The sequence below is a fragment of the Rhinoraja longicauda genome, chromosome 21, assembly GCF_053455715.1.
Source record: "Rhinoraja longicauda isolate Sanriku21f chromosome 21, sRhiLon1.1, whole genome shotgun sequence".
NCBI classification, from domain to species: Eukaryota; Metazoa; Chordata; class Chondrichthyes; order Rajiformes; family Arhynchobatidae; genus Rhinoraja; species Rhinoraja longicauda.
In genome coordinates, this window is record NC_135973.1 from 15,637,479 (window position 1) to 15,665,098 (window position 27,620).

Genomic DNA, 27,620 nt, shown 5'->3' on the forward strand with positions numbered 1-27,620 from the left:
GGAGGGAGGGGAGGGAGGGGAAGAGGGGGAAAGGAGGGGGAGGGGGAGGAGAGGGTGCTGCACCAATGTCGGAGAGGTTTGGGCCCAACGGGTCCACTTGGTCTAGTATCCCTCTAAACCTGTCCTGTCCATGTAAAACAAAATACCCTTGCCATTTATGTGTTCTACCCCCTTATTCTAGCTCGCAGTGCCAGAGACCCGGGTTCGATCCTGACCTAGGGTGCGGTCTATGTGGAGTTTGCATGTTCTTCCTGTGACCATCCCTTCTCTTGCAGGTATATTTTTTTATTTCCAAAAATAAAGTTTATTCAGAATTTAGAAATATATATAACACAGGAACAGTACAAAAACTCCTCCTACATTCACAGTGTTGACACATTAATCAATGTCATATTCGGTGGTGTTCGCAACTGTCCTTAAACCAAGCAACCTTGCTCCCCGAGATGTTATACTAGCTTCACTGCCGTCCTGTTGAGTTTCACTGTCTATATATCTCGTTATCATCCAGCCCACAGCCAACAATGGACCATTGTGGGCTCCACCTTTCCTTGATCGTTGTTGCTTTTTGCATATCTTTCATTCATTTGTTCTATATCTCTCTAAACCACCATTGATATCTCTCATTTCCCTTTCACCTGACTCTCAGTCTGAAGAAGGGTCTCAACCCTATTCCTTTTCTCCTGAGATGCTGCCTGACCCGCTGAGTTGTTCTAGCTTTTTGTGTCTACCCTTGCCTGTCATGTGGCTCCCCCTGGGGTGATATCCCTTCCCTTGTTTGAGGGGTGTCTCCACAGACACTGCCCCTCAGGGTGTTGTGAGGCGGGTGCATCATTTGCAAGTGCATCATTTGGCTCGAGGGTCTGTGTAAGAAAATAACTGCAGATGCTGGTACAAATCGAAGGCATTTATTCACAAAATGCTGGAGTAACTCAGCAGGTCAGGCAGCATCTCAGGAGAGAAGGAATGGGTGACGTTTTGGGTCGAGACCCTTCTTCAGTTTGAAGAAGGGTCTCGACCCGAAACGTCACCCATTCCTTCTCTATTGAGATGCTGCCTGACCTGCTGAGTTACTCTGGCATTTTGTGAATAAATATCTTGGCTCGAGGGTCTGAGCTATAGGGAGAGGTTGAGTAGGCTGGGACTCAATTCCTTGGAGTGCAGGATGATGAGGGGGTGATCTTATTGAGGTGTACAAAATCACGGGAGGAAAAGATCGGGTAGATGCACAGAGTCTCTTGCCCAGAGTAGGGGAATCGAGGAACAGGGGACATGGGGCTTGAGGTGAAGGGGAAGAGAGTTAATGGGAATTTGAGGGGTGACTTTTTTCACACAAAGGGTGGATGGAACAAGCTGCCAGAGGAGGTAGTTGAGGCTGGAAGGGACTATCCCAACATTTAATAGACAATAGACAATAGACAATAGGTGCAGGAGGTGGCCATTCGGCCCTTCGAGCCAGCACTGCCATTCAATGTGATCATGGCTGATCATTCTCAATCAGTACCCCGTTCCTGCCTTCTCCCCATACCCCCTGACTCCGCTATCCTTAAGAGCTCTATCCAGCTCTCTCTTGAATGCATTCAGAGAATTGGCCTCCACTGCCTTCTGAGGCAGAGAATTCCACAGATTCACAACTCTCTGACTGAAAAAGGGTTTTTCCTCGTCTCAGTTCTAAACGGCCTGGCCTACCCCTTATCCTTAAACTGTGGCCCCTTGTTCTGGACTCCCCCAACATTGGGAACGTGTTTCCTGCCTCTAACGTGTCCAACCCCTTAATAATCTTATAAGAAAATAACTGCAGATGCTGGTACAAATCGATTTATTCACAAAATGCTGGAGTAACTCAGCAGGTCGGGCAGCATCTCGGGAGAGATGGAATGGGTGATGTTTCGGGTCGAGACCCATTCCTTCTCTCCCGAGATGCTGCCTGACCTGCTGAGTTACTCCAGCATTTTGTGAATAAGTCCCTTAATATCATATCATATCATATCATATCATATATATATACAGCGCGGAAACAGGCCTTTTCGGCCCACCAAGTCCGCGCCACCCAGCAATCCCCGTACATTAACACTATCCTACACCCACTAGGGACAATTTTTACATTTACCCAGCCAATTAACCTACAAACCTGTACGTCTTTGGAGTACAGGTTTGGAGTAATAATCTTATACGTTTCGATAAGATCTCCTCTCATCCTTCTAAATTCCAGTGTATGGAAGAGCCAGATGGATAGGGCAGGTTTGGAGGGGTATGGACCAAACGCGGGCGGGTGGGACAAGTGGTAGCTGGGCGGTGTGGGGCCTTGTATTGCTACACTGTATCCCACATTGTATCACTCTCAGTGCTACTCCACGGCGCTTTAAAGGGCTGGCGTGGAATGTATCCGAAAAGCCATCGCGGCGGAGCGATTGGGCGCCGCGGCCCCACGTGTTGTCACAGCTGATTTCCTGTGGCAATGTTTATGTCAGTTTCCCGAGGCGATCGGAGAACATGAACCCGTGAAGGAGAGAGCGGAGAGAGAGAGAGAGAGAGAGAGAGAGAGAGAGAGAGAGAGAGGGGGAGAGGGGAGACCCCGAGAGATGGCCGAACCGAGCTCGCTTGCAGTGCAGGACGAAAACAACTGCCCCATTAAAGTGGTCCACGACCGCAGGAGAAGGCAGTTCCAGGTCCGGCTGAACGGTGAGCAGTCAGTGAGATCCTCCCCGAGCCGAGCCGAGCCGAGCCTTTTGTTTTCGTCCAAAAGAGAAGAGATTATGATCCTGAAAAGGGCAAACGCCTTCGCTGATATAAAAAAAAACCCTCCTTCTCCCCGGCTTCCCACTTGGCTGCCTCTCCATTTACACGTATTATATTGTGTGTATATCTCTGTAAAGTTAAACATCTTATTTTACCAAGCTATTTATAACCGGACGGGTTGAGTCGTTAACTCTTTACTCGCCTCATTATGTGCCATTTCCTGATTCTCGCTCTATGTAAGTTTTGTTTTTGTTTTTTTTGTCCCCCCCACCCTCTCCTCCCCCTCCTCCCCCTCCTCCCTCTCTCCCTCTCCTCCCTCCCTCCCTCTCTCCCTCCCTCCCTCTTTCTCTCCCTCCCTCCCTCTCTCCCTCCCTCCCTCTCTCCCTCCCTCCCTCCCTCTCTCTCCCGTCCCTCCTCCCCTCCTCCCTCCTCTCCCTCCCTCCTCCTCCCTCCATTCCCTCCTCTCCTCCCTCTCCCTCTCTCTCTCTCTCTCCCTCCCTCTCCCTCCCTCCCTCCCTCCCTCTCCCTCCCTCCCTCCCTCTCCTCCCTCCCTCCCTCTCAACAAAAACAGAAGGGATTCGCTTCCCCACAACAGGACGCAAATCGTTGACCCGTAGGCCGTGCCTTTTGGTTTGGCCTGTGCTCAATAGTACATTGACAAGTTGATTTTAAAATATATATATATAATATATAAATTTGGGGGAGTGCCTGGCTATGTGACACTTGGGGAGTTTCCTAGGGTGGTCAGTAGTATGGCTGCCATTTCATAGCGCCTGTCGTCGCCCTTCAAGAATGCCTTGAACAGTCAATAAAGTACCTTTTGGAGTGCAGGACTGTCGCAAAGAGCCATCACGGCCAGTAGCTGGAAACTCTTCTCCCTTCATGTTCAGGAAGGGGTGAACAACAACATGGATACCTTGATAATGAATGCCCTTTTGTTTAGCTCTATCCCTACACGGTGAGTTACATCCTGAGAGAGCATCCAGGTTTGTGGCAATGGTTATGGCAGCCCTGGTTTAATGTAGGGCACCAGGAACTGCAGCTGCTGCAACCTTGCAAAGAGTGCAAAGTGCTGGAGTAACTCAGCAGGTCGGTAGCATTACTGCAAGACATGGATAGACCACATTTCGGATCAGGACCCTTATTCAGATTTCAGCCTAAAATAGGGTCCTGACCCACGTTGTTCTTGACCATGGCTTAATGTCCAGACTAAAAGACTCCATATTTCTATATAATGAGCGGCCATTTTGCTCCACAATGTCAATACCAGCTCGCAGTCCAGTAATAGTTTAGAGATTCAGTGTGGAAATGGGCCCTTCGACCCTCCAAGCCCCTACTGACCAACGATTAACCGCACGCTAGTTCAATCCCATACACGAGGGACAATTTACAGAGGCCAATTAACCTACAAACCCGCACATCTTTGGAGTGAGGGAGGAAACTGGAGCACCCGGAAAAAACCCTGCTTGGTCTCAGGGAGAACGTGCAAGCTCCATACAGACAGCACCTGTAGTCACGATCGAACCAGGGTTTCTGGCACTAAGGCAGCAACTCTACCGCTGTGCCACTGTGCTGCCCCTGCCCCTGTGCCACCCCAAAGTCTTCCTCTATTTTTTCCTGTAATTTATTCTCCACACATTCCATCAATGATTCCATCATTGATTCTACCAACCGTGTACATGCCAGTCCATGGATTGTCATCTTGTCGTGGTGGAGAAGCTTGTGTGGTCCTGAGATCCTGAGAGCGATGCCATCTGGAGCCACGCTCCTGGTAGGGTCACCCATGGCGGTAAGGTCGAGGGGGAGGTCCCTGACAAAGAACAATCCAACCAAGACCTCAACGGTGGAACAGGCAGAGGATGATGGATGACTTTAGTGGAGCGTCACAACAGCTGGGAAGGCGGATGAAGGCTGCAGCAGAAAAGGGTCCCCGGTCTTCTTGGATTCCATGCCAATGGATCCTGACCCAGATCCGTCAAGGACCGTGTGGTGGCTGTCTGTGCACCAGTCTCCCCACGCTAAACAAAGTCACGCACAGGCGTCCCCTATGGAGAGGACAGTCACACTCGCTTCAAGTAACTGGCGATGATGACATGCCAGTGACAAGTAACAGTGGTCAGTTAATCTTCCAACCCTCAAGACTCTGGGATGTGGAAGGGAAACCCGAACACACGGGGAAATGCTATGAGGAACTTTGCAATGGCAGCACTAAAGGTCAGCATTGAACCCAGGTTTCTACATCCTGAGAGAGCATCCTGTGAACCCACATACCAGTGGCAAAACGAACACCTGGGGAAAACACGCAAGGGACTCCACACTGACAGCACCAGAGGTCAGCATTGAACCCAGATTGATGGAGCTGTGAGTTGTAGCTCTGCTGGCTGGGCCACTCAACAGTTGAGAAGAAGAAGGGTGGGTAATACAGGTATATCTAGGATAATGCTAATACCAGGTAATTGGCTCACCCTGGGAACCCTCGTAGAATGGAGCTACAAACAATCTGCCAGAGGTAATCAGCAGGCCAGACAGCATCTACAGAGGGAAATGAGCAGTTGTCATTTCTGGTCAGGACTGGTCTTCGCCTGGACTGAAAGGCTAGCGGAAAGATAGCCAGTCTGAGGAGGTGAGGAGAAGGAGGAGGGGTGGTGCAAGAACTGCCGAGGAGGCATTGATCGGCAGGTGGAGTCAGATAGGGGAGGGAAAGGTGCAAATAGCGACAGAGTCAGGGAGTGATGGGTGGAACCAACAAAGGCCCACTGACGATGGAATCTGATTGGAAAGGAAGCTGGGGACCAAATAAGGGAGGAAGATGGGACCTGGGGAGGGGAACCATTGGGAGTTCACAAGTTATAGGAGTAGAATTAGGCCATTCGGCCCTCAGTCTACTCCGCCATTCAATCATGGCTAATCATTTCGGCACGGTGGCGCAGCGGTAGAGTTGCTGCCTTACAGCGAATGCAGCGCCGGAGATTCGGGTTCGATCCTGACTACGGGCGCCGTCTGTATGGAATTTGTACGTTCTCCCCGTGACCTGCGTGGGTTTTCTCCGAGATCTTCGGTTTCTTCCCACACTCCAAAGATGTACAGGTATGTAGGTTAATTGGCTTGGTAAATGTAGAAATTGTCCCCTAGTGGGTGTAGGATAGTGTTAGTGTGCGGGGATCGCTGGGCGGCGCGGACCCGGTGGGCCGAAGGGCCTGTTTCTGCGCTGTATCTCTAAATCTAAAAAAATCTAAATCTCCGCCTCCTAATTCCATTTTCCTGCCTTCTCCCCAAAACCTTTGACACCCGTTCCAATCAAGAATTTATCTATCTCTGCCTTAAAAATATCCACTGACTTGGCCACCACAGCCCACTGTGGCAATGAGTTCTACCGATTAACTAGCATCTGACTAAAGAAGTTCCTCCTCTCCTCACCTTTCTAAAAGAACGCCCTTTAATTCCGAGAGGAGTGTGTGGATGACGTTGGTGAAGCATGATCAAAAAGATGGTATTAAGGATTGGCTTAAAGGTGGAGCAATGTGGAGAGTTCTGTAGCAGGGGTTCTGTCAACTTAAAGGTGCACGAGGAAATAATGAGGGAGTTGTGTGAGAGTTAGAGGCTCATGTTGTTACAAAGCTGGAGGAGGTTACAGAGATCCAATGCCCGAAGACGTGACTAGGCTGGACAGTTCTTTCTTGATCAACCCGAACTCAAAGGGCCAAATGGCTGCCTCCAGCGTGGTACATTGTCCATGATTCTGTGAAGACTTGGTACATTGGGATATGTGTAGAGACTTGAATGATCTCAGGTTTATTGAAGAGGATAAATCAGAGGGTGTGTAGGTGGGCCTAAGAATAGCTGCGTTTAAAAAAAAAAAGAAGTGTTTGAAAAACTCAGTGTGTAGGGAGGAACTGCAAGTGCTGGATAGACACAAAAAAATGTGGAGTAACTCAGCAGGTCAGGCAGCGTCTCTGGAGAAAAGGGATAGGTCGAGACTGAAGGAGGGTCCCCATCCGAAACGTCACCTATTCCTTTTCTCCACAGATGCTGCCTGACCCGTTGAGTTACTCCAGCTTTTTTTTGTGTCTCGCTTTGATTTGAAACACTCAGCATGTCAGTCGGTATCTGTGGAGAGAGAAAGTGAATGGATGCCTCTGACTTGAGACTTCCTTTGCACAGGTGCTGCCCGAGCTGCTTTGGGTTTCCAGCAGTTTGTTTTTATTTCAGATTTCCAGCACGGGTACAGTATAGTTTGATTGTTTTCTTGAGTTGTGTTGATGACCTTGAGGGTCAATTACTTCGATGGGGGCTGCCACGGCAGAAGGCGTGAGACTGTGTCAGAGACGGCTGGCGTTGCAGAGGAGGGGAGTTGGCTCACTGTGAGATAGAAAAATAGAAACATAGAAAATAGGTGCAGGAGTAGGCCATTCGGCCCTTCGAGCCTGCACCGCCATTCAATATGATCATGGCTGATCATCCAGCTCAGTAGCCTGTACCTGCCTTCTCTCCATACCCCCTGATCCCTTTAGCAAAAAGGGCCACATCTAACTCCCTTTTAAATATAGCCAATGAACTGGCCTCAACTACCTTCTGTGGCAGAGAATTCTACAGACTCACCACTCTGTGTGAAGAAATGTTTTCTCATCTCGGTCCTAAAAGACTTCCCCCTTATCCTTAAGCTGTGACCCCTGGTTCTGGACTCCCCCAACATCGGGAGTAATCTTCCCGCATCTAGCCTCTTAAGAATTTTATATGTTTCTATAAGATCCCCCCTCAGTCTTCTAAATTCCAGCGAGTACAAGCCCAGTCTATCCAGTCTTTCCTCATATGAAAGTCCCGCCGTCCCAGGGATTAATCTGGTGAACCTTCTCTGTACTCCCTCTAAGGCAAGAACGTCTTTCCTCAGGTGAGGAGACCAAAACTGCACACAATACTCCAGGTGCGGTCTCACCAATCAGAGATGGCGAAGCAATGGGGCCTTCTGCAGTTGTACAGGGCCCTAGTGAGACCGCACCTGGAGTACTGTGTGCAGTTTTGGTCTCCAAATTTGAGGAAGGATATTCTTGCTATTGAGGGCGTGCAGCGTTGGTTTCCTAGGTTAATTCCCGGAATGGCGGGATTGTCATATGTTGAAAGACTGGAGCGACTAGGCTTGTATACACTGGAATTTAGAAGGATGAGAGGGGATCTTATCGAAACGTATAAGATTATTAAGGGGTTGGACACGTTAGAGGCAGGAAACATGTTCCCAATGTTGGGGGAGTCCAGAACCAGGGGCCACAGTTTAAGAATAAGGGGTAGGCCATTTAGAATGGAGATGAGGAAAAACTTTTTCAGTCAGAGAGTTGTGAATCTGGAATTCTCTGCCTCAGAAGGCAGTGGAGGCCAATTCTCTGAATGCATTCAAGAGAAAGCTAGATAGAGCTCTTAAGGATAGCGGAGTCAGGGGGTATGGGGAGAAGGCAGGAACGCGGTACTGATTGAGAATGATCAGCCATGATCACATTGAATGGCGGTGCTGGCTCGAAGGGCCGAATAGCCTATTCCTGCACCTATTGTCTATTGTCTATTGAAGCTGGCGCCAACATTGAGAACAGTTTAGTTTGTGGAGAAGCAGTGAAAGGGAAGTGGATCTGGTTTGTGACCCCATGGGTTCATCCAGCATCTGGGTTTCAAAGCCTCTGTGCCATGAAGCACTTCCCTGAAGTGACATTTTTGTGGCATTCAAACCTTTTCGTATATTTCTGAGAAAGTATCAACTCGCTACAAATACTTGTTCCTCTTAAAATGAAGTTTAGTTTAGTTTCGTTCAGAGATACGGCGAGTAAACAGGCCCTTTGGCCCAACGAGTTTGCACCGACCATCGATCGCTGCACATTAACACTACCCTACACACACTAGGGACAGTGTTACATTTATACATTTATACCAAGCCAATTAACTTACAAACCTGTACGTCTTTGGAGTATGGGAGGAAACTGCAGATCTTGAAGAAAACCCACGCAGGTCACGGGGAGAACGTACAAACTCCGTACAGGCAAACACCTGTAGTCAGGATCGAACCCGGGGCTCTGGTGCTGTAAGGCAGTAGCTCTACCGCTGTGCCACCCTGCTGCCCCGATGTTGCCAACAGAGTTCACAACACCTCGACAATGGATGGAGGTGGGCGATGATTGTGTCTTGCCAGCACGCAGTGATGCCCGACTTAGGTGGGTAATGTCTGGGTCTTGCCAACACGCAGCGATGCCCACTGCAAGTATCATTGATTATATCCCTCGAAGGATTAATTCGCAGCATGCAGGCTTCACTGACAAGGCTGTTGATCATGGTCCATTCCACGTTGTCCTAGGTGCAGGTCCACCTTCTTGAACTGATGCACCCATTGTTTCGTTTTCAACCCCTTGTGAATGGCTCAACAATGGCTCCCATGATTTTCTCGTGGGAGTGGGCCAAGTCGTGTTGGCTCTGTCAACGAGCACACTTATGAACTAATAGAAAAAGAATGATTACGCTGAGTCCACTTGTATGTTAAAAAAATGGCTGAATGCACAATTGTAGATTGTTGCCTCTCCAAACCTGTAACAAAACAGAAACTAGTTCCCCTGGCAATGGAGTAATTGGAGATGGTGGATTAAGAACAGGAAAGTCAATGTTAATTGAAGCACCTTGAAATGTTGACCCTCATGTAATGGGCATCCATCTACTTGCAATGGTGACCATTTCCAATGTTGTTTCCTGCCAGATTCGCACGAGCGAGCGGTGCTTTTGTACGAGTACGTGGGAAAGAAAACCATCGACCTGCAGCACACTGAAGTCCCTGATGCCTACAGAGGAAGAGGGATAGCCAAGCTGATGGCTAAGGTATGGCATACGCCAGGGGACTGGTATCCAGGTATTTGGTATTTAAGTGATGAGTTTACTTGGGCAACACTGGGAATGACACAGAAGTCATTCCACTGTGTATCAGAACACTGATGAAACTGCTTTAAAACAATAAGGATGGAATCCTAATCATCGCAAACGGAGCTAAAGAATGCCCTGCCAACCATTTGTAGGTCATTGGTTAGATTGGTCTATTCAGGCCAACATTCTTTAGGAAGGGTGTTAATTAAGGTCCTTGCTCAGAGGTGCTGTAAATGAATGGCACCGGAGATTGGACCATTTATGTGGAGAAATTGAATAAATGGGGGGCAATTGACTTGGAACACGGGTTAAGGGAGATGGAAAAGGGTCAAATTGAATAAAGAATTTAATAAGAGTGCTAAAGGACAAGGTGACCCCTGTGGCTAGAATTTAAAGTTTAAGATAACCAGCAAAATCACAGGGGGGATCTGAGTAATTGCTCACTGCGATGAGCTACAGAATGCACTGTTTGAAAGGGCAGTGAAATTTAATAGTGTCATAACTTTGAAAAGGCCATTGCATTATGATTTGGAAAAATAAATAATTGTTAAATCAAGGACAGAAAGCAGCATGGTACAGCTATTTGGTAAGTTCTCTCAAAGACCCAGCATAGTTAGAATGGGATGAATGGCCTCTTTCTATGCTACAACATTCCATGACATCTGATTCCACTCCCATTTTAATAGTCTCTAAAGGCAACAGAATCCCACCCAAAATTAGGAAAGCATTAATCTCCAGATTAGACCACTGGGATGCAGCAGCACAGTTGCAGCAGAAACATCTGAATAAAGGTAATCGATTCTCTAAATGTTACGGTGAAATGCATTGGTTCTGTTCTTGTGTCCTGGCTGTGACAACCATTGCAATTGGCCATCTGTGGCCCCTGTCGCTTGACGGCACTGAGGGTAAAGCTAGATGTTCAACATCAGGACTTTCTGGAGCACATGGTTTGAAGCAAAACATCTGTTGGAGAAGTGTCTCGACCCGAAACATCATCCATTCCTTCTCTCCAGAGATGCTGCCTGTCCCGCTGAGTAACTCCAGCATTTTGTGTCGATCTTCAATTTAAACCAGCATCTGCAGTTCATTCCTACACATCTGTTGGAGAGCATTGAGCCTGATTTCCTGAGGATATGAAATAGTTCTTTCCAAATTGTATCTTGTTGATAGAGCAGGCAACACACAACAACAAAATTGTGGTTTTGAGATCATGTAGCCATTCTGTTTCTCTCTAAGGCATATTCATCAGAGCAGAGAGCCTGCTCTCACATTATGCTCCAAAGTTAATCAGGAGGTGGATTCCTCCTCATTTATTTCTGGTTGATCCGTATCCATGTCACTGATTGTGTGCTCACTACATCAATGCTGTTTGTGGAAGCTTGTTGTGCACAATTTACTATATAATTCCAGCAGTAACAGTGAAAGATCCTAAGGTTAATGGGTCTATAATAGCTCATTTAAAAAAAAAAACCCACAGGAGATGTTCAGCACGTCAGGCAACATCAGCAGAGAGGGAAATGGCATGCTGGCATAACTGGTGGCACAGTGGCACAGCTGGTAAAACCATATCTCGCAGTCCAAAAATCCAGTTTCAATCCGGACCTCCGTGTGGAGTTTGCATGTTCTCCCTGAAATGTGGGTTGGTAGATTATTTGGTTACTATAAATTGCTCCTTCTGTGCAAGGGAGGGGTAGAATCTGGGTGGAGGTGGAATGGGACTAGTGTAGATGGTTGGTGCCGACAAGGTGGGCCAAGGATGTGTGTGTGTGTGCGCTGTATGATTCTGAGACTCAACATCTATGTTCCAGGTCAACAACCTATCATTCAAACTTGGATATAAATGAAAGGTTTTGTTTTCTTTTTGTCCTGAATCCCACTTCACTTCAGTGATCACCTTGTGATCTAGTAGGTTAGTGATTAAGTTATTGAATTATTCATCCCAAAACATAAGTATGAAACCCTTAACAGCAGTCGGGTAACTTTAAAGTCAAATTCAAATACTTTAATAAATTTGAATAAAAAGTGAAGCTGCCTTCTCTACCCTGTTGATCCTAGACCCATCCACAAGCTTGACTCTCAACGGCCAGTGAATCACTCAATGGAGGCAAATAGGTGTGGGTGATAATCGCTGGCTTTGCCAGTAATGTCTCTACTTTGTGAACCTTGGTTGTGCTGTTACAGGAAGGAAGCTTTGGAGAGGGTGTAGAAGAAGTTTACCAGAATGCTGGCTGAATTAGGAGGTATTGGCTACAAGGAAAGTTTGGGAAAACTTGGATGGCTTTTTCTGGAATGCTGGAGGTTGATAGAAGAAGATAAAATTATGAGGGGCATAGATAGGGTCGACAGTCAGAACAATTTCCCAGGGTGGAAAGGTCAAAGACTAGAGGGCACAGCTTTAAGGCGAGAGAAGCAAAGTTTAAAGGAGATAAATTTTACATAAAGGCTGACAGGTGCCTGGAGCACGCTGCCAGGGGTGGTAGTGGAGGCAGATGTAGTAGTAGACACAAAGACACAAAGATATGTGAGGCATGCTTTTTACACAGAGGGTGGTGAGTATCTGGAACATGCTGCTAAGGGTGTTGGTGGAGGCAGATATGATAGTGGGATTCAAGACGCTTTTGGAAAGTATGTGCGAGATGTGGATTATGTGCAGGTCGATAAAAGTTGGTCTTGGCATCATGTTCGGCACAGACCTTGTGGGGCAAAGGACCTGTTCCGATGCTGCACTGTTCTATGTTCTGTTTGTCTGGCTTTGGCTCAGGTGGCCTGAATCTAATCTCTGCCATCTAGTGGGAGATATTAATTACTAATTTTATCGGAGCGTTGTTATTTATTTTCCTCTAAACCAGAGGTCACAGTTCAACTCTGATTCACTCAGCGACTCCATCTGCTGACTGTAGAGTGACTGGGGGAACTTCTTTGTTTGTTTTTCAATGATCCCTTGATATCTTCACTGACTACCCGAAACACCAGACAGGAACTTCAGTTAAACGTCGCGTTCAACAGTGCAGTCTGCACTGAAATGATCTGCCCGGATCTTTGTGTTCGTGTCTCGAGGGGTGTCACTCACCAAGATGTTCCTGAAAATAGCTAACATTTTCCAATTAATATTGCTATTCTGGGGAAGCAAAGCTAAAGGCAGGGGCTGTAAGCCCAAAGTCAGTAGAAATAGTTACAGTGAAAATTGTACTCGATAATTGTATTATCCCTACTTTTTGCCGTTTTGCCAGTCTTTATTTAGAGGGCACAATATGCAAGTACTTAGCACTTAGCATCTTACACATGTACATTTCGCAGCTTTGCACATTCATTAAATTAATTTGCAGGTATGAGCCACATGTGAGCGATCGGCTAACAAACTATCCAGTGAAGGAAGTGTTAAGATAGACAAAACACGGGCCAGGCAGCATCTCTGGAGAGAAGGAATGGGTGACATTTCAGGTCCAGACCCTTCTTCAGAGTTAATGACTAGTTAATAACGCCAGTGGCCGTGACTGAGTAAGAAATGGCGGCAAGGAGGAGAATGGCCTCCTCTGTCGTCGATGAAGAACAAGACCACAAGGTCTTCAGGCATTCACATTTGCAGGGAGACAGAATGTTATTTAAATGTGTTAACTGAAAGTCGCACCTTTCCCACCTGCTGCACCGAGGTAATAGGCCATCCTCCCTCCGACAGCTACTGCCCACCTCACCCACCCCTTCCTTTCTTCCTTCCTTCCTTCCTCAGCCAAAGGATGAGATCAGGAGCAAAACAACACCATAGCTGCACCATGAGTCATTTAACGCACAGCGAGACCATGGCACACTGAATGTGAAAGGCCATCTGTACGGAGGGGGGAAGCAGAACCGGGACCCAGATCCTGGTGGTGAAGGAAACTGGGAGAGAGACGCACGCAAACAGCAACTTTCATGCTCCACCCAGTGCGACAGTAAGCTTTACTTTTCAAAGTTGAAGAGAAGTTGATAGCCATTTTGTTCTCAGCAAGCTCCCGTAAACAACAGTGCGGTTAAATGAGCTGAGACTTAGCCTCTATAGGCTCTTCAATTGTTTCTCCAAACCTCTATATTTCCTGCTCTTCCTTATAACATGTTCCTTAAAAGCTGCTCCTTTGATTAAATGTTAAGTCCGCCCCTTGTGCCTGGAAGTCGTTTCTGTACACTGACTTGGGTGTTTCACTTGCGATGTAATTGTGTTAGAAACCTGTTTCCTATCCATTCGATCCAAAGCATTGGAATATGAGCACCTCTTTGCATTATTCCCCTCCATCCCCGCACCTCTCCCCTTGCAATAGTCTCCGATTTAAAACAAGGTAGATCCCTTGAGGTGGGGCAAAAAGCATTCTTGGTAACCACTGGACAAAGGAAAATATTCAAGTGTTTGGAAAAAATCCAAAAATAGCTCAGAAACACTTGAATAGCTGAATCGAGCTCCAAATGTGCAACAGAAACTCTCAGATTTCTTATCACACGCTTGTTGAGTTATTTGGTACATTTGGAAAATCCACATCAACTTTCCACTTGCATTTGAGGCCAAGGTTTCGTTTAGTTTAGAGATACACCGCGGAATCAGAGCCTTTGGCCCACCGAATCTGCGCCGACCAGCGATCCCCGCACACTAACGATATCCTACACACATTAGGGACAATTTACACTTATACCAAGATAATTAATCTACAAACCTGTACGTCTTTGGAGTGTGGGGGGAAACCGGAGATCTCGGAGAAAGCCCACGCAGTCACGGGGAGAATGTACAAACTCCGTACAGACAGCACCCGTAGTTGGGATCGAACCCGGGTCTCCGGCGATACTGCCCTTATCGTTCACGATCAAGATCATTCATTGGAACATGTGATTCAGTAAAGGAATGGTCCAGAAAACTGTCTTCTGAAATAAATATCATGTTTCGGTGTCAGTGTGTGGACTGAATCCTCCTTGAAGTTATCAGACTCGTTCTAAAGAGGCAATAGCACGTGGAATGAGATTTAAAGAATGGCTATTGTCTTTTATTTTTCAAAAATGTAATATTTCACAGAAACCCGGAGCCTGTCATTCTCGGCATGAAAGAGCTGTTAGTGTTGTTGCTTCAGCCTTCCCGTGATCAGGGTTCTATTCTAACCTCAGATGAAGCTGTGTGGAGTTTGCAAGTTCTTCTTGTGATTTTAGTGGTTTCTCCGGGTGTTCCAGTTTCTTCCACATCCCACAGATTGGTAGGTTAGTTGGCTGCTGTACATTGCCTCTTGTGTGTAAGTGAGGGAGAGAAAATGAGGAGGACTTGATGAAAATGTGAGGAGAATTTAAAAAAACAATGAGTGTAGGATTAGTGTACAAGGATGGTTGATGGACAGAGTGGACTCTAGGATGAAGGTTTCCATGCTGCATCTCCCTATGGCTCTTTCACAAAGAAATGTTGGTAGATTAATTGTCTATTGAGATTCCCCCCCCTCTCGGTGTAAAGAATTAACAAAGGTGTCAAAGGGGAAATGGTGGGCAGAAAGAAAACAGGTTGCAGGGCTACAGGGAATTGGGAGAGGGGGAAATGGCCTGATGGGATTGCTCTACTGGGAGCCAGCATGAACTCAATGGGCCAAATGGTCTCCAGCGACATTAAAAGCATGAAATAAGAATTGGATGCATTCACCCACATCTGTCCCTGTACACCTGCAATCTTTCTTCCTTGCAAGCATTTATCTAATTCCTTTTTGCAAATCTGTCATGAATCTGTTCCCACCATCTGTTCAAGCAGTGAATTCCAGATCAACAGCTACGCGCTGTCTTCAGTAGAAATGAAAGAAGGTTTCATTTAATTTTCTAAAATACTGTCTCAAATAATGAAAGGACTTGCAATTCTAAAGTACCTTTCATGACTTCAGCAAATCACATTCTGTGCTGTTATGTCGAAGGGCTCATCACAATTGTAACTTGGTTTAAGCCGCAGCTGGGTTATGCGTCACCTGCTCCCAAAGCTGCAATGCACCTGTACACGTGAGGGACAATTTACAATTTTACCAAAGCCAATTAAGCTACAAACCTGTACGTCTTTGGAGTGTGGGAGGAAACCGGAGCACTCGGGAAAAAAAACCCCACGCAGGTCACGGGTAGAATGTACAGGCAGCACCCACGGTCAGGATCGAACCCAGGTCTCAGTCAGAGAGTTGTGAATCTGTGGAATTCTCTGCCTCAGAGGGCAGTGGAGGCCAATTCTCTGAATACATTCAAAAGAGAGCTAGATAGAGCTCTTAAGGATAGCGGAGTCAGGGGGTATGGGGAGAAAGCAGGAACGGGGTACTGATTGAGAATGATCAGCCATGATCACATTGAATGGCGGTGCTGGCTCGAAGGGCCGAATGGCCTCCTCCTGCACCTATTGTCTATTGTCTCTGGCACTGTAAGGCAGCATCTCTCCTGCCGTACCACCGTTCCACCTTTACTTTGGACCAGTATCATCTATATACTAAAACTCTCATTTGTTATCTTGTTTGTGACTGAACTTCAGCCAAAACGGTACACGATAGCGAGACAATTTTAGGCCCAACTTACTCACCATTGCCACTTCAGTGATAATGCAAGTAGTTTCATTCAAATCGGTGTTATATTTTTTAAGTTATTCACATTTTTAAGTTTAAAAGGAGGGGAGGAGGGAGGGAGGGGGAGTGGGGGAGAAGGGAGAGGGGAGGGAGGGGTTGAGGAGAGAGGGAAGGGGGGAGTGGGGGAGAAGGGAGAGGGGAGGGAGGGGTTGAGGAGAGAGGGAAGGGGGGAGTGGGGGAGAAGGGAGAGGGGAGGGAGGGGTTGAGGAGAGAGGGAAGTGGGGGGGGGGGTTGAGGGAAGGGGGGAGGAGGGAGAGGGGAGGGGGGTTGAGGAGTGGGGGAGGGGGGATTGAGGAGAGAGGGAAGGGGGGAGTGGGGGAGAAGGGGGAGGGGGGGCTTGAGGAGTGGGGGAGAGGGGAGAGGGGAGGGGGGGGGTTGAGGAGAGAGGGAAGGGGGGAGTGGGGGAGAAGGGAGAGGGGAGGGGGGGCTTGAGGAGTGGGGGAGAGGGGAGGGGGGTTTGAGAGGGGAGGGGGAGGGGAAAGGGTGCTGCACCAATGCAGGAGAGGTTTGGGCCCAACGAGTCCACTTAGTCTAGTATGATCTATACACGACATGAAATTGACACAGGGGCCTTATGTGAGATTTTGCAGGGTACCTGATACCTGTTAAGCACTTTAAGTAGTGGGAGATGCAGTAAAGGAAACAGTTGTCAATAAAGCAGAAAATGTTGGCAGTTCTCTGTGGATCAGGCAGCATCAATGTCAAGGACAGTACTGGCCTTTCGTCAGAGATAGAGTCAGATATAACTATAGGGCTAACGGAATCAAGGAATATGGGGAGAAAGCAGGAACTGGGTACTAATTTTGGATGATCAGCCATGATCATATTGGATGGTCATGGCTCAAAGGGCTGAATTGTCTACTCCTGCACCTATTTTCTATGTTTCTATGTTTCTATGAGCACAAGGGAAGGGAGGGGAAGATAGGGAAGAACCATCTAAGATGATTGAGGATAAGATGAATGTCAGGAGTGATTAAATAGGAAAACTAGTGATGGATCCAGGCAAAAGGGAATGGCAAAGACACCACAAAGATGTGAGTCTGGAGGAGATGTAAATACCAGAATCTCTGTCCACAATTGATGAACATCAGGTTGAGGTTGGAGTGCTGGGATATGTTCAGTCAGAAGGTAATATGCTGATGGTTGTGGTTGCATGGGGGGACCTCCATAGGAACAGTGCAGAAGGTGAGGGACAGAAAGGCCCTTGGGCATGAGAGAGGGATTACAGCACCAGGCAATTGGAGATTCAGGATCATGCAAAGTAACCACCCGTTCAGCGACCAATATTCTGGACAGAGAACAGTGTCTACACTGGGAGAGGTACAAGTAAACTGATTCACCAGCAATGAGTGCTTTAGACCTGGAAGGTGGAAAGCATGTGAGAGTGGGGATGGAGGGACCATGAGAGAGAGTGAGAGCCAAGGAGAGATGCCCGGGGGGGATAAGGAGGTAGTGGTAACTAGGAAGAGAAGGAGTGGGAGTATGAGTGCGGAGAAATGGAGCCCAAGGTGTTAGAGAGCGCGTGAATGGGGAGGTGGTGAAAGGAAATGGGAGACAGGGAATAAGGAGACTGGGAAAGGGAGTGAAGAGAGAGTGAGGGGAGAGTCGAGTAGAAAGAGAAAACTGAGAGGGAGAGAGAAGGATGAGAGGGAGCATTAGGCAGGCAGAGAGGAAGAGTGGATGTGAAACAAAACAGCTCTGTATCAGGACTCTTGGAAATCTGTCCTTCCCACCCCCAGTCGGTCTCACCATGCCCTCTCCTCATCTGTCTCACCCCTCCTCTCCAAGTCCACCTCATCCATCGCTCCCCATCCCTGCGCTTCTACTTTCCCCTTCGGTCTCGCCCATCCACTCTCTCCATCCCTCTTGCCACCTTCTCTGCCTCTCGGTCTACGGGCTGCAGTACCGGAGGTGCTTCAAGGTAGGGTACGGAACTAAGATACCGAGATTTTTCCATTCTATCATTAGAGATTATTAAGAGAAACTGGAGCTCATTCGAAAATCAAAGGCAAAGCTTGTTCTTTTGAACACCCCCCCCCCCCCCCCAAATTATTGTTGTTATTACTGTTTAACAATGAGATAGAGACTGTGATTAATCCTGGCCACTTTCTTTAATCACTCAACAGCCCTTTTAATTAATCTTATAAATAATCCAAGAGAAATGTCTTTAGCCGGAGGCTGATTGGAACGTGGATCTGAGTCCCGCGGGGAGTGGTTGAACATTTAAAGGGAGACTGGATGTGAATGCAAGAGGTAAAGTACTTACAAATCAGACATTGTCAGTCGCTGTGATGCTACTGACAGAGTGACGCAGAGAGCCACAGAGAAATACAGCCCAGAGTAGGCCCAGAGCAGCCTATTGAGTCCGTGCCAACCAACAAGCACCCATTTTGTTTTTTTACACACTAATCCTACCCGAATCATTTTTTATTCTCCTCTTGTTCTAATTAATTCTCCCCGATTCTACCACTAGCCTATACTCTAGCAACAATTTACAGCGGCCAATTCACCTACCATCCCACACGTCCTTGGGATGCGGGAGGTGACCGGAGCGGTCACCCGGAGTGAAGGTTGTGAAATTGCAGAAACACCGTGCAAACTTCACGTAGACAGCGGAGTGCTCAGGGCTCAGATGGAGTGGGAATTATTCAATGTGATCAGGAAAGTTTCTTTAGGTAACGTGGAGCCCGCCCAAGGAGAGGCCAAAACTTGAGCAATTCCTAGGGATTGAGGCAGGGTAAGTGACTGAGTGGGGGTGCACTTCTGTGACCATAGCTCTATTAGTGTTAAAATAGTTATGGATAAAATAGAACTGATCTACAAGTTTAAAATAGTATAAGAAAATAACTGCAGATGCTGGTACAAATCGAAGGTATTTATTCACAAAATGCTGGAGTAACTCAGCGGGTCAGGCAGCATCTCAGGAGAGAAGGAATGGGCGACGTTTCGGGTCGAGACCCTTCTTCAGACTGATGTCAGGGGTGCGGGACAAAGGAAGGATATAGGTGGAGACAGGAAGATAGAGGGAGATCTGGGAAGGGGGAGGGGAAGTTTAAAATTATCAAGTGGGCCAAGGCAAATTATAATGGTATTAGACAGGGGCTTGCTAAAGTTAATAGGAGTAGTTGTTTGCAGGCAAAGAGATGTCCAGCTTGTGGGCGGCATTAACAGTGAGATGGTAAGAGTTCAAGGTCTGCATGATCCTGTTGGAGAGAAGGGGAAGGCTGGCAGGGACCACAAGAGAGATTGATGCTCCGGTCAGGAAACTGGAGGCATGGGTTAGATACGGGCAGCTGGGATCAAGTGAATTCCTGGGAGAGTAAAGGGGATGTCGGAGATTACTGAAGAAGGAAATGTGGAGGGCAAAAAGGTGTTTGGGCAGAGAAGATTAAGGGGAATCCAAAGAGCTTTCATAAGCATATTAAATGAGAAAGAGAGACGAGAAAGGGAATAAGGCCCCTCAAAGACCAATGTGGTTACACGTGTGGAGCAGGAGATGGGTGCAGTCCATAATCAGTATTGTTCCCTTGTTTTTATCGTGAAGAAAGACATGAAGCCTAGAGAATTGGGAAAGTTACTGGGGATAGTCGGCATTACAGCCAAGGAGGTTCTGGATGTCTTAACGTTCATGAAGGTAGATAAATCTCCGGGGCCTGATCAGATATATCCTTGGACACTGTGGGAAGCCAGGGAAGAAACAGCAGCAGCCCTGTCTGAGATACCTGCGTCATTGTTAGACACGGGTGAAGTGCCAAACGACTGAAGGGTGGCTAAAGTAACGCTTTTTAAGAAAGGCTGTAAAGAAAATCTTGGGAACTATGGACCAGGCCTGACATCTGTGGAAGGTAAGGTACTAGAATGGTTCCTGAGGGTAAAGGATACGTGTATTTGGAAAGAAAGGGGTTGATTAGGGACAGCCAGCACAACATTGTGTGTGGGAGATGTCTCTCATGGATTTGATACAGTTCTTTGAGGAAGTAACCAAAAGATCGATGAGGGAAGGGAAGTTGACTTGGTCTATATGGACCAACGAGGACTTTGATAAGATTTCATGTGGTAGACTGTTCTGGAAAGTTAGATGGCATGAGATCCAGGGAGAGCTAGGTAACTGGATATATAACTGGCTTAATGGTAGGATACATCAGGTGATAGTAGAAGGTTGTCTTTCAGACTAGATGTAAGTAGCAAGTGGTTCACCTGAAGGCTCGGTACTAGCCCTATTGTTTGTCATTTATAGCAACGATTTGGGTGAGAATGTAAAAGGCATGATTAGTAAGTACGAGGTGTTACATTTTGGGAAGTCAAATCAGCGTTCGTGATTTCGAGTGAATGGAAGGGCACTGGGCAGTGTTGTAGAACAGTGGTACCTAGGGTGCAAGTAGATACTTTCCTCAAAATATACCGGCTGGTGAAGAAAGCTTTTGGGATGCTGGCCTTCATCAGTCAGGGCATTAAATATAGAAGTTGGGAGATGGGTGAAGCTGCACTTGGAATATTGTGTTCAGCTTTGACTACCAAGCAATAGGAAAGATGGCATTAAAATGAAAAGAATACAGAAAAAAACATGAGCATATGAGACCTAGTGATGATCTTATAGAGGCTTATAAAATCATGAAGTGCATGCATGGGTAGAAGCGTGCAAAGTTTTATTTTTACACTGGTTAGGGGAATCATGAACTGGAGAACATAGGTTTAAGGTGGGAGGGGAAAGATTTAATAGGAACCTGAGGGGCACCATTTTCACCCAGAGGTTTGTATATGAAACTAGCTGTAAGAGGAAGTGGTTGAGACAGGTACAATAACAATATTTAAAAGACACTGTGGCTCTGTACTTGTATTTGTCTGTGCTTTCTCTGTAGCTGTAATGCTATATTCTGCACTCTGGTTATTTTCCTTTTTGCACTACCTATATTGCTTCTGTATAACTTGTATGCTACGATTTGCCTAGATAGCATGCAAACAAAATTTTCACTGTGTCTCAGGATACGTGGCAATAATAAACCAATATGAATACCAACACCAATTAAGCTTTACGGTCTGTGTAGTGAGTGATAATGGTAAGGTAGATAACAGTGCAGAAGAAGCTGTTCCTGAATCTGGTGGTACGTGTTTTGAAACTTTTGCCCGACAGAAGAGAGGAGAAGAGTGAATGACGAGGGTGTTAGGGGTTGTTGAGTATGTTGGCTGCTTTTCCAAGGCAGTGTGCAGATGGAGTCAATTGTGGTTAGTCTGGTCTGTGTGTTAGACCGGGCTGCATCTACAATTCTATGCAATTTCTTGCAGTCTTGGGCAGTGCTGTAAAACGAAGTTGTGGTGCATTCTAATAGGATACTTTCTATGGTAGCTTAGAAATATTGTTGAGCGTAATTGGAGACATGCCAAATTTCCTTCTGAGGAGGCACAGGCTTTGATCTGTTTCTTGCTGCAGCATCAATATGGTTGGACAAATTCCAAATTATTGGTGATATTTACGCCCAAGAACTTTTGAGTTGTTGACCATCAGCATTTCAGCGCCACCTCGATTGCTTGTTGACTCGCTCCTTCGTATTGCTGACATTGAGGGAGAGGTTATTGTGCTGACACCACGTCGCTAAGCTCTCTATCTCCTTCCTGTGTTCCGTCTCGGCATTGTTCGTGATCCAGCCCACTATGGTGGTGGCAATGTGTAAACGTATCAATGTTTTACAATGTATTAAAAACACTGATATGTCTGTGCTTAAAAAAAAACGTAATGTAGGCTGTAAAACTTGCAAACTGCCACCATTAAGCTGTTTTGACTCGTCCTATCATTGGCATTCCCTGTTTTCTGTGCATCCCTCGCCCGCCATCTCGCCTGTCCAAGACTAACTGGCATCATTTTCCCAGTTCTGATGAAGGGTTGTTGACGGTTTCTCTTTCCACAGGTGCCACCTGACCTGTTGAATTTTTCCACCATGTGTTCCTCTTTGCTGACATTCCTTCTCTTTCCCTCTGCCACCCACCGACCCACCCACCTTCGCCTTGTGCACTTTTTCCCCAGCTCACGTCAGCTGTGTTCTTCCACACCTAGGCTGCCCTGGACTTCATAGTCGAGGAGGATCTACGCGCTCATCTGACCTGCTGGTATCTTCAGAAGTACGTCAAGGAAAACCCACTGCCTCATTACATGGAGCGGATACAGCAGAGGGCGCCCACGGATTTTCACCTCCGCTAGGATCCCGGAGGTCCTGCCTGCAGGGATAACTGTTACGTACTTGACCTTTCCTTTCTTTTATTTTTGGTGGGTGGTGGGGATAAGGGTGTAGTTGGGTGTTGTATTGGTGTTTGCCGTGCGATTAAAAATGCAAAAAAAAACTCTTTCGAGTGGGGAGCTGCAAGTAACATTTTCTGAAGCCGAGTTTCCATTGTGCAGGATGTGCCCCTTTCAATACCTGCTGGAAGCCTGACCACAAGCGGATTGAAATTCCTCAGGCAGCGAGATCTGTTACCGGCCAGGATTTTACTCAATTGTGGGTTGCAATGTCATTACTATAAAGGGATTATTACTTTCCATACCTTGCCCGTTGAGGTGGAGAGGCATGGTGGAGAGGAATGGTGTTGAGGTGGAGAGGCATGGTGGAGAGGAGGGAGGATGGATGGACTGAGGGAGTCGAAGTGGAGAGGGGGGAGAGTGGACTGTGGGAGATGAAGTGATGGGAGGCAGGGTGGATTGAGGAAACAAGGTCGATAATGGAGAGAGGTTGAGCTGTGGAGACTCAATCACTGTGGAGTCAAGGGCTTTAACATGTCTGATGGATGCCAGTTACATTGGGTCTGAGCGATGGAAGCAGCCAGGCAAATTTATCAAACGTTACCACGTTCAAAAACAATAGAAATAGAAAAACAGGGGGGGGGGGGGGGGGGAAACAGCCGATGAAAGGAATTGAGCAATCAGAATGAAATGAGTGAGGGGCGTGACAATGGAGGAGGGTGAGGTGTGGTGACAAACCCTGAGCCACACACGGACTGAAGGGAAGGCAGCCTTGAGGTACTGAGAGAGCACCTGAACAGAGAGCTGGAGAAGGATGATTGTGGGGGAGGCACAAGTGTTTGCTCGACCCCGAAGATCTCTAAGCCACAACAAGATAAAAGTGACCTGGACCCCAGCGAGGAGACAGCAGATTGGCTTTGAGAAGAATGTGAACATCAACGCTTGTGCTTGTGCTGTGACTCTATTGCACCAGAAACATCCTTGTTGCTTTACGGGGGCAGAACAATGTCGAGCGGACTTTGGCCAACAGCTTCACTGTTCCTGGGGATATTTAAAGAAATAACTAGATTTAAAATCTCATCTTTTATGAGCTTGGAATGCTGCAGAGTGCTCGCGACCAAACAATTACCTTTTTGAAGTGCAGTCAGTGTTGTAAAATAGCTCGATGAACCGGCCAATTTAGACACAGCAAGCTCCCACAAGCAGTTCCAAGGTAGAAGTGCAGACCTTGTCACACTGAGGGTGTGCCCACACTGAGGGTGTACCCACACTGAGGGTGTGCCCACACTGAGGAGGGTGTACCCACACTGAGGGTGTACCCACACAGAGCATGTACCCACACTGAGGGTGTGCCCACACTGAGGGTGTACCCACACAGAGCATGTACCCACACTGAGGAGGGTGTACCCACACTGAGGAGGGTGTACCCACACTGAGGAGGGTGTACCCACACTGAGGAGGGTGTACCCACACTGAGGGTGTGCCCACACTGAGGGTGTGCCCACACTGACCGTGTACCCACACTGAGGAGGGTGTACCCACACTGAGGGTGTGCCCTACACTGACCGTGTACCCACACTGAGGGTGTGCCCACACTGAGGGTGTACCCACACAGAGCGTGTACCCACACTGAGGAGGGTGTACCCACACTGAGGGTGTGCCCACACTGAGGAGGGTGTACCCACACTGAGGGTGTGCCCACACTGAGGAGGGTGTACCCACACTGAGGAGGGTGTACCCACACTGAGGAGGGTGTACCCACACTGAGGGTGTGCCCACACTGAGGGTGTACCCACTGAGGGTGTGCCCACACTGAGGGTGTACCCACACTGAGGGTGTGCCCACACTGAGGGTGTTCCCACACTGAGGGTGTGCCCACACTGAGGGTGTGCCCACACTGAGGGTGTACCCACACAGAGCATGTACCCACACTGAGGAGGGTGTACCCACACTGAGGAGGGTGTACCCACACTGAGGGTATGCCCACACTGAGGGTGTGCCCACACTGAGGGTGTGCCCACACTGAGGAGGGTGTACCCACACTGAGGAGGGTGTACCCACACTGAGGGGGGTGTACCCACACTGAGGGGGGTGTACCCACACTGAGGGTGTGCCCACACTGAGGGTGTGCCCACACTGAGGAGGGTGTACCCACACTGAGCGTAGGCCACAGTGGTGTGACCTAACTCTGACATGTAGGTCAGAAGTACTAGCCTACATGTAAGACGTTAGACTGAGGCCCCCCTGCTCTCTCAAGAGCCTGTGACACTATTAGGGACCCAAAGGGATTTCTTCCTGAACTTCTGGCAAATATTTAAACCTTTGATATGACTTTAGCAAAGCAGAAGATTGAGTCATTATCATATTCCAGTTAATGGGATCTTGGTCTGTGCAAATTGACTGCCATGCAAATTGACATTCCCAGAGCAACTCCATTTGCAATGATTCCAAAGAACGCCCAATCATTCAGATTGCAAAAGGTGCTCCAGTTAAAGATCAACTTTATTCAGAAGTTAAATTTAAAAGTTATATGTATTCAACAGTTCTGGTGTCTACATAGTGACATAAGTAGTGGTGAGTAATAGGGACATCGAGTCTTACAGTGTGGAAACAGACCCTTCAGCACAACTCGCCCACACCGGCCAACAATGTCCCAGCTACCCTAGTCCCACTTGCCTGTGCTTGGTCCATAACCCTCCAAACCTGTCCTGTCCTTGTACCTGTCCAACTGTTTCTTAAACAATGGGATAGTCCCATCCTCAACTACCTCCTCTGGCAGCTTGTTCCATACACCCACCACCCTCTATGTGAAAGGTTACCCCTCAGATCCCTATTAAATCTTTTCCCCTTCACCTTAAACCTATGTCCTCTGGTTCTCGATTCCCCTACTCTGGGTAAGAGACTCTGTGCATCTACCCAATCTATTCCTCTCATGATTTTATATACCTCTATAAGATCTCCCCTCATCCTCCTACGCTCCATGGAATAGAGACCCAGCCTACTCAACCTCTCTCTATAGCTCACACCCTCTAGTCCTGGCAACATCCTCGTAAAAATCCTTGTGAGGAAACGGGGGTTTGCTTTCCCGTTGATGTGCAACTAGTTACCCAAAGGAACCTGGACATCATGGTTTAACAAAGACAGACAGCTGCTCCAGTGGGGAAGCCCTTTGAACCTAAATGGAGATTTGATGTTCGGGTGTTGCCAGTTACCCGATTTACTGAAGTAACGTCCCATTGGAGAAAAATTAAATTAAATTAAATTAATGGTAAACTCATTCTGGCACCTCCTGCTAACTTTATTTACAAACATAGCACACTAAGGGACTGATCTGGAACAAATGCATAGGGTTACTCTTGCCAGTGGAGCAAACAGCTGTAGGAGCAAGAGCAAGCCTGGTGCATATTACAGTGAGTGTTTTAAACCTTGCGTGAAATATCGTTGCCTTCTGCTTGAATGCAAACAATGACCCCAAATGAACACACTAAAGCTCTGGTGAGTAAAGGCGACCACTCCGACCCATTGATGATGTTATCTCTTTTAACTCTTCCATTCGCCTTCCACCTTACAATACCGAGGTAATAATAGTTAACCCATAATTCATCCCAACTCTTGCATCTTTTAACACTTGATGCAAGATTCTGGGCTGGTAGACCAAGAGGCGACAGATGAATTACTCCAAGGAAGTGCTGGAGTAACTCGGTGCGTCAGGCAGCATCTATAGAGAAAAATGGTGAGTGACATTTCGGGTCGAGACCCTTCTTCAGATGAAGATGCATCCTGTCCCGAAATGCCACCCATCATTTTTCTACAGAGATGCTGCCTGATCCACTCGGTTACTCTAGCACTTTGTGTCTATAATCGGTATAAACCAGCATCTCTCGTTTCTTTGTTTCTAAAATTATTTTAAGGAGTTTTAAAAAGTTTTCTGTATGCAGGAGTCAACCCAGGTGGGAATTGTTAATCTAATGGGCTGTTATAACTGATAAGATCGGATGCAGTAGTTTTACTCCAGGAAGACTCTAAAGGATGGATAACATTTCCATAGGTGGTAGACTTGAACTGAGGATATTCCAAAGGAAGACAAATGGGTGGATGACGTTAGGGGTGGATGACCCTTCTGAAGTCTTTGTTCCACATTTTGCGTTCCTGGGATGGAACGTTCTCCAAGATCTGCTGCATTTCCACTTCCCTCATCTGGGAGCCTCTGGACCGATTTTAGTGATGTGTTTTATCCAAGAAGTCAAAAGAATTCCCACACAAAAATGAAGGGCTGATCCAATTGAAGGTTTTAAAAATAATAAAAATAGAAACCCACAGCCAGTCAGGCAGCATCTGTAGACAGAGAAAGAGTTAATGTCTCAAGTCAATGATCTTTCATCCGAAGAACTGAACCGTTAACCGTTTCTCTCTTCACAGATGCTGCTTGGTCTGCTGAGTGTTTCCAGCACGTCTGCTTTTATTTCAGATTTCGGGCAGTTTCTTGAGTGTGTTTACCGAGTTTGAAAGAATTTTTTTTTTTTGTGGAGGAGGCTGGGGTCTGGATTAAGAGTCTTGCACTTGGAGGCAGGCTGACGAGGAAGCCTTTATTACAACAATGTAAATCAGGAACCCTCTCCATCTCAAGAAGCTGGGCAAGACATTGTTCCAAACTAAAATTGACAATTGTTGGAGGCTGACAAAGGGTCCTGACCTGAAAGGTCTCCTCCTATCCATGTTTTCCAGAGATGCTGCCTGACCCGCTGAGTTATTCCAGCGCTTTGAGTCTCTTTTTGTAAACCAGCATTGACAGTTTCTTCCTTCTCCATTGGCTTTCCTGTTATTGAATTCAAAGGATGTAGAAGCAGAATGAATAGATGGGGTTAAGCAACAGCTCAGGAGATGAACCCTGAGCTAACTGAATGGCCTCCTTCCATTCCCTGCCTGCAGCCCAGAGCCCACCCTTCTGAAACCTCCTGACATCCTCTATCCCCGCTTTCAACACCTATAGTCCCTCCAGTCTGGCCCACTGTGTTGATGCTTTGTAACGTTCTCCGTGGTGAGATGATCTCTCCAGTGTAAACTTTTTTGAGTGTTATTTCATACCTTTTTATGTATCTTTTATGCACAGAATCCAATTATTTAGTCTTTAGTTTTACAAAGAGAGCAATAAATTTCTAGCAAATGGCATCAAATTGGTTGTCCTG

The 27,620-nt window shown here is 47.1% G+C and overlaps 1 protein-coding gene across 3 annotated transcripts; it reads left to right on the forward strand.

Moving 5' to 3' along the window:
* Nucleotides 1-2,443: 2,443 nt before the first annotated feature.
* natd1 (protein NATD1) lies at nt 2,444-27,597 on the forward strand. 3 transcript variants are annotated; one of them, XM_078417811.1, is made up of 4 exons: nt 2,444-2,679; nt 9,461-9,579; nt 22,255-22,429; nt 26,854-27,597. In XM_078417811.1, the coding sequence occupies exons 1-3, from the start codon at nt 2,580-2,582 to the stop codon at nt 22,396-22,398; spliced, it is 363 nt and encodes a 120-aa protein (XP_078273937.1). In that variant the 5' UTR covers nt 2,444-2,579; the 3' UTR covers nt 22,399-22,429; nt 26,854-27,597. The 3 variants fall into 3 exon arrangements, with proteins under 3 accessions (XP_078273937.1, XP_078273936.1, XP_078273938.1); XM_078417810.1 differs by having other exon boundaries at nt 22,255-27,597; XM_078417812.1 differs by lacking the exon at nt 2,444-2,679 and adding an exon at nt 2,861-2,972 and having other exon boundaries at nt 22,255-27,597.
* Nucleotides 27,598-27,620: the final 23 nt, after the last annotated feature.

What these genes read in the sequence shown, in the direction of transcription:
- natd1 (XM_078417810.1), top strand. Translation starts at nt 2,580, where the DNA reads ATGGCCGAACCGAGCTCGCTTGCAGTGCAGGACGAAAACAACTGCCCC. An exon ending in GTTCCAGGTCCGGCTGAACG is followed by an intron (nt 2,680 to 9,460) that starts GTGAGCAGTCAG and finishes GTTTCCTGCCAG; the next exon opens with ATTCGCACGAGCGAGCGGTG. An exon ending in TAGCCAAGCTGATGGCTAAG is followed by an intron (nt 9,580 to 22,254) that starts GTATGGCATACG and finishes TTCCACACCTAG; the next exon opens with GCTGCCCTGGACTTCATAGT.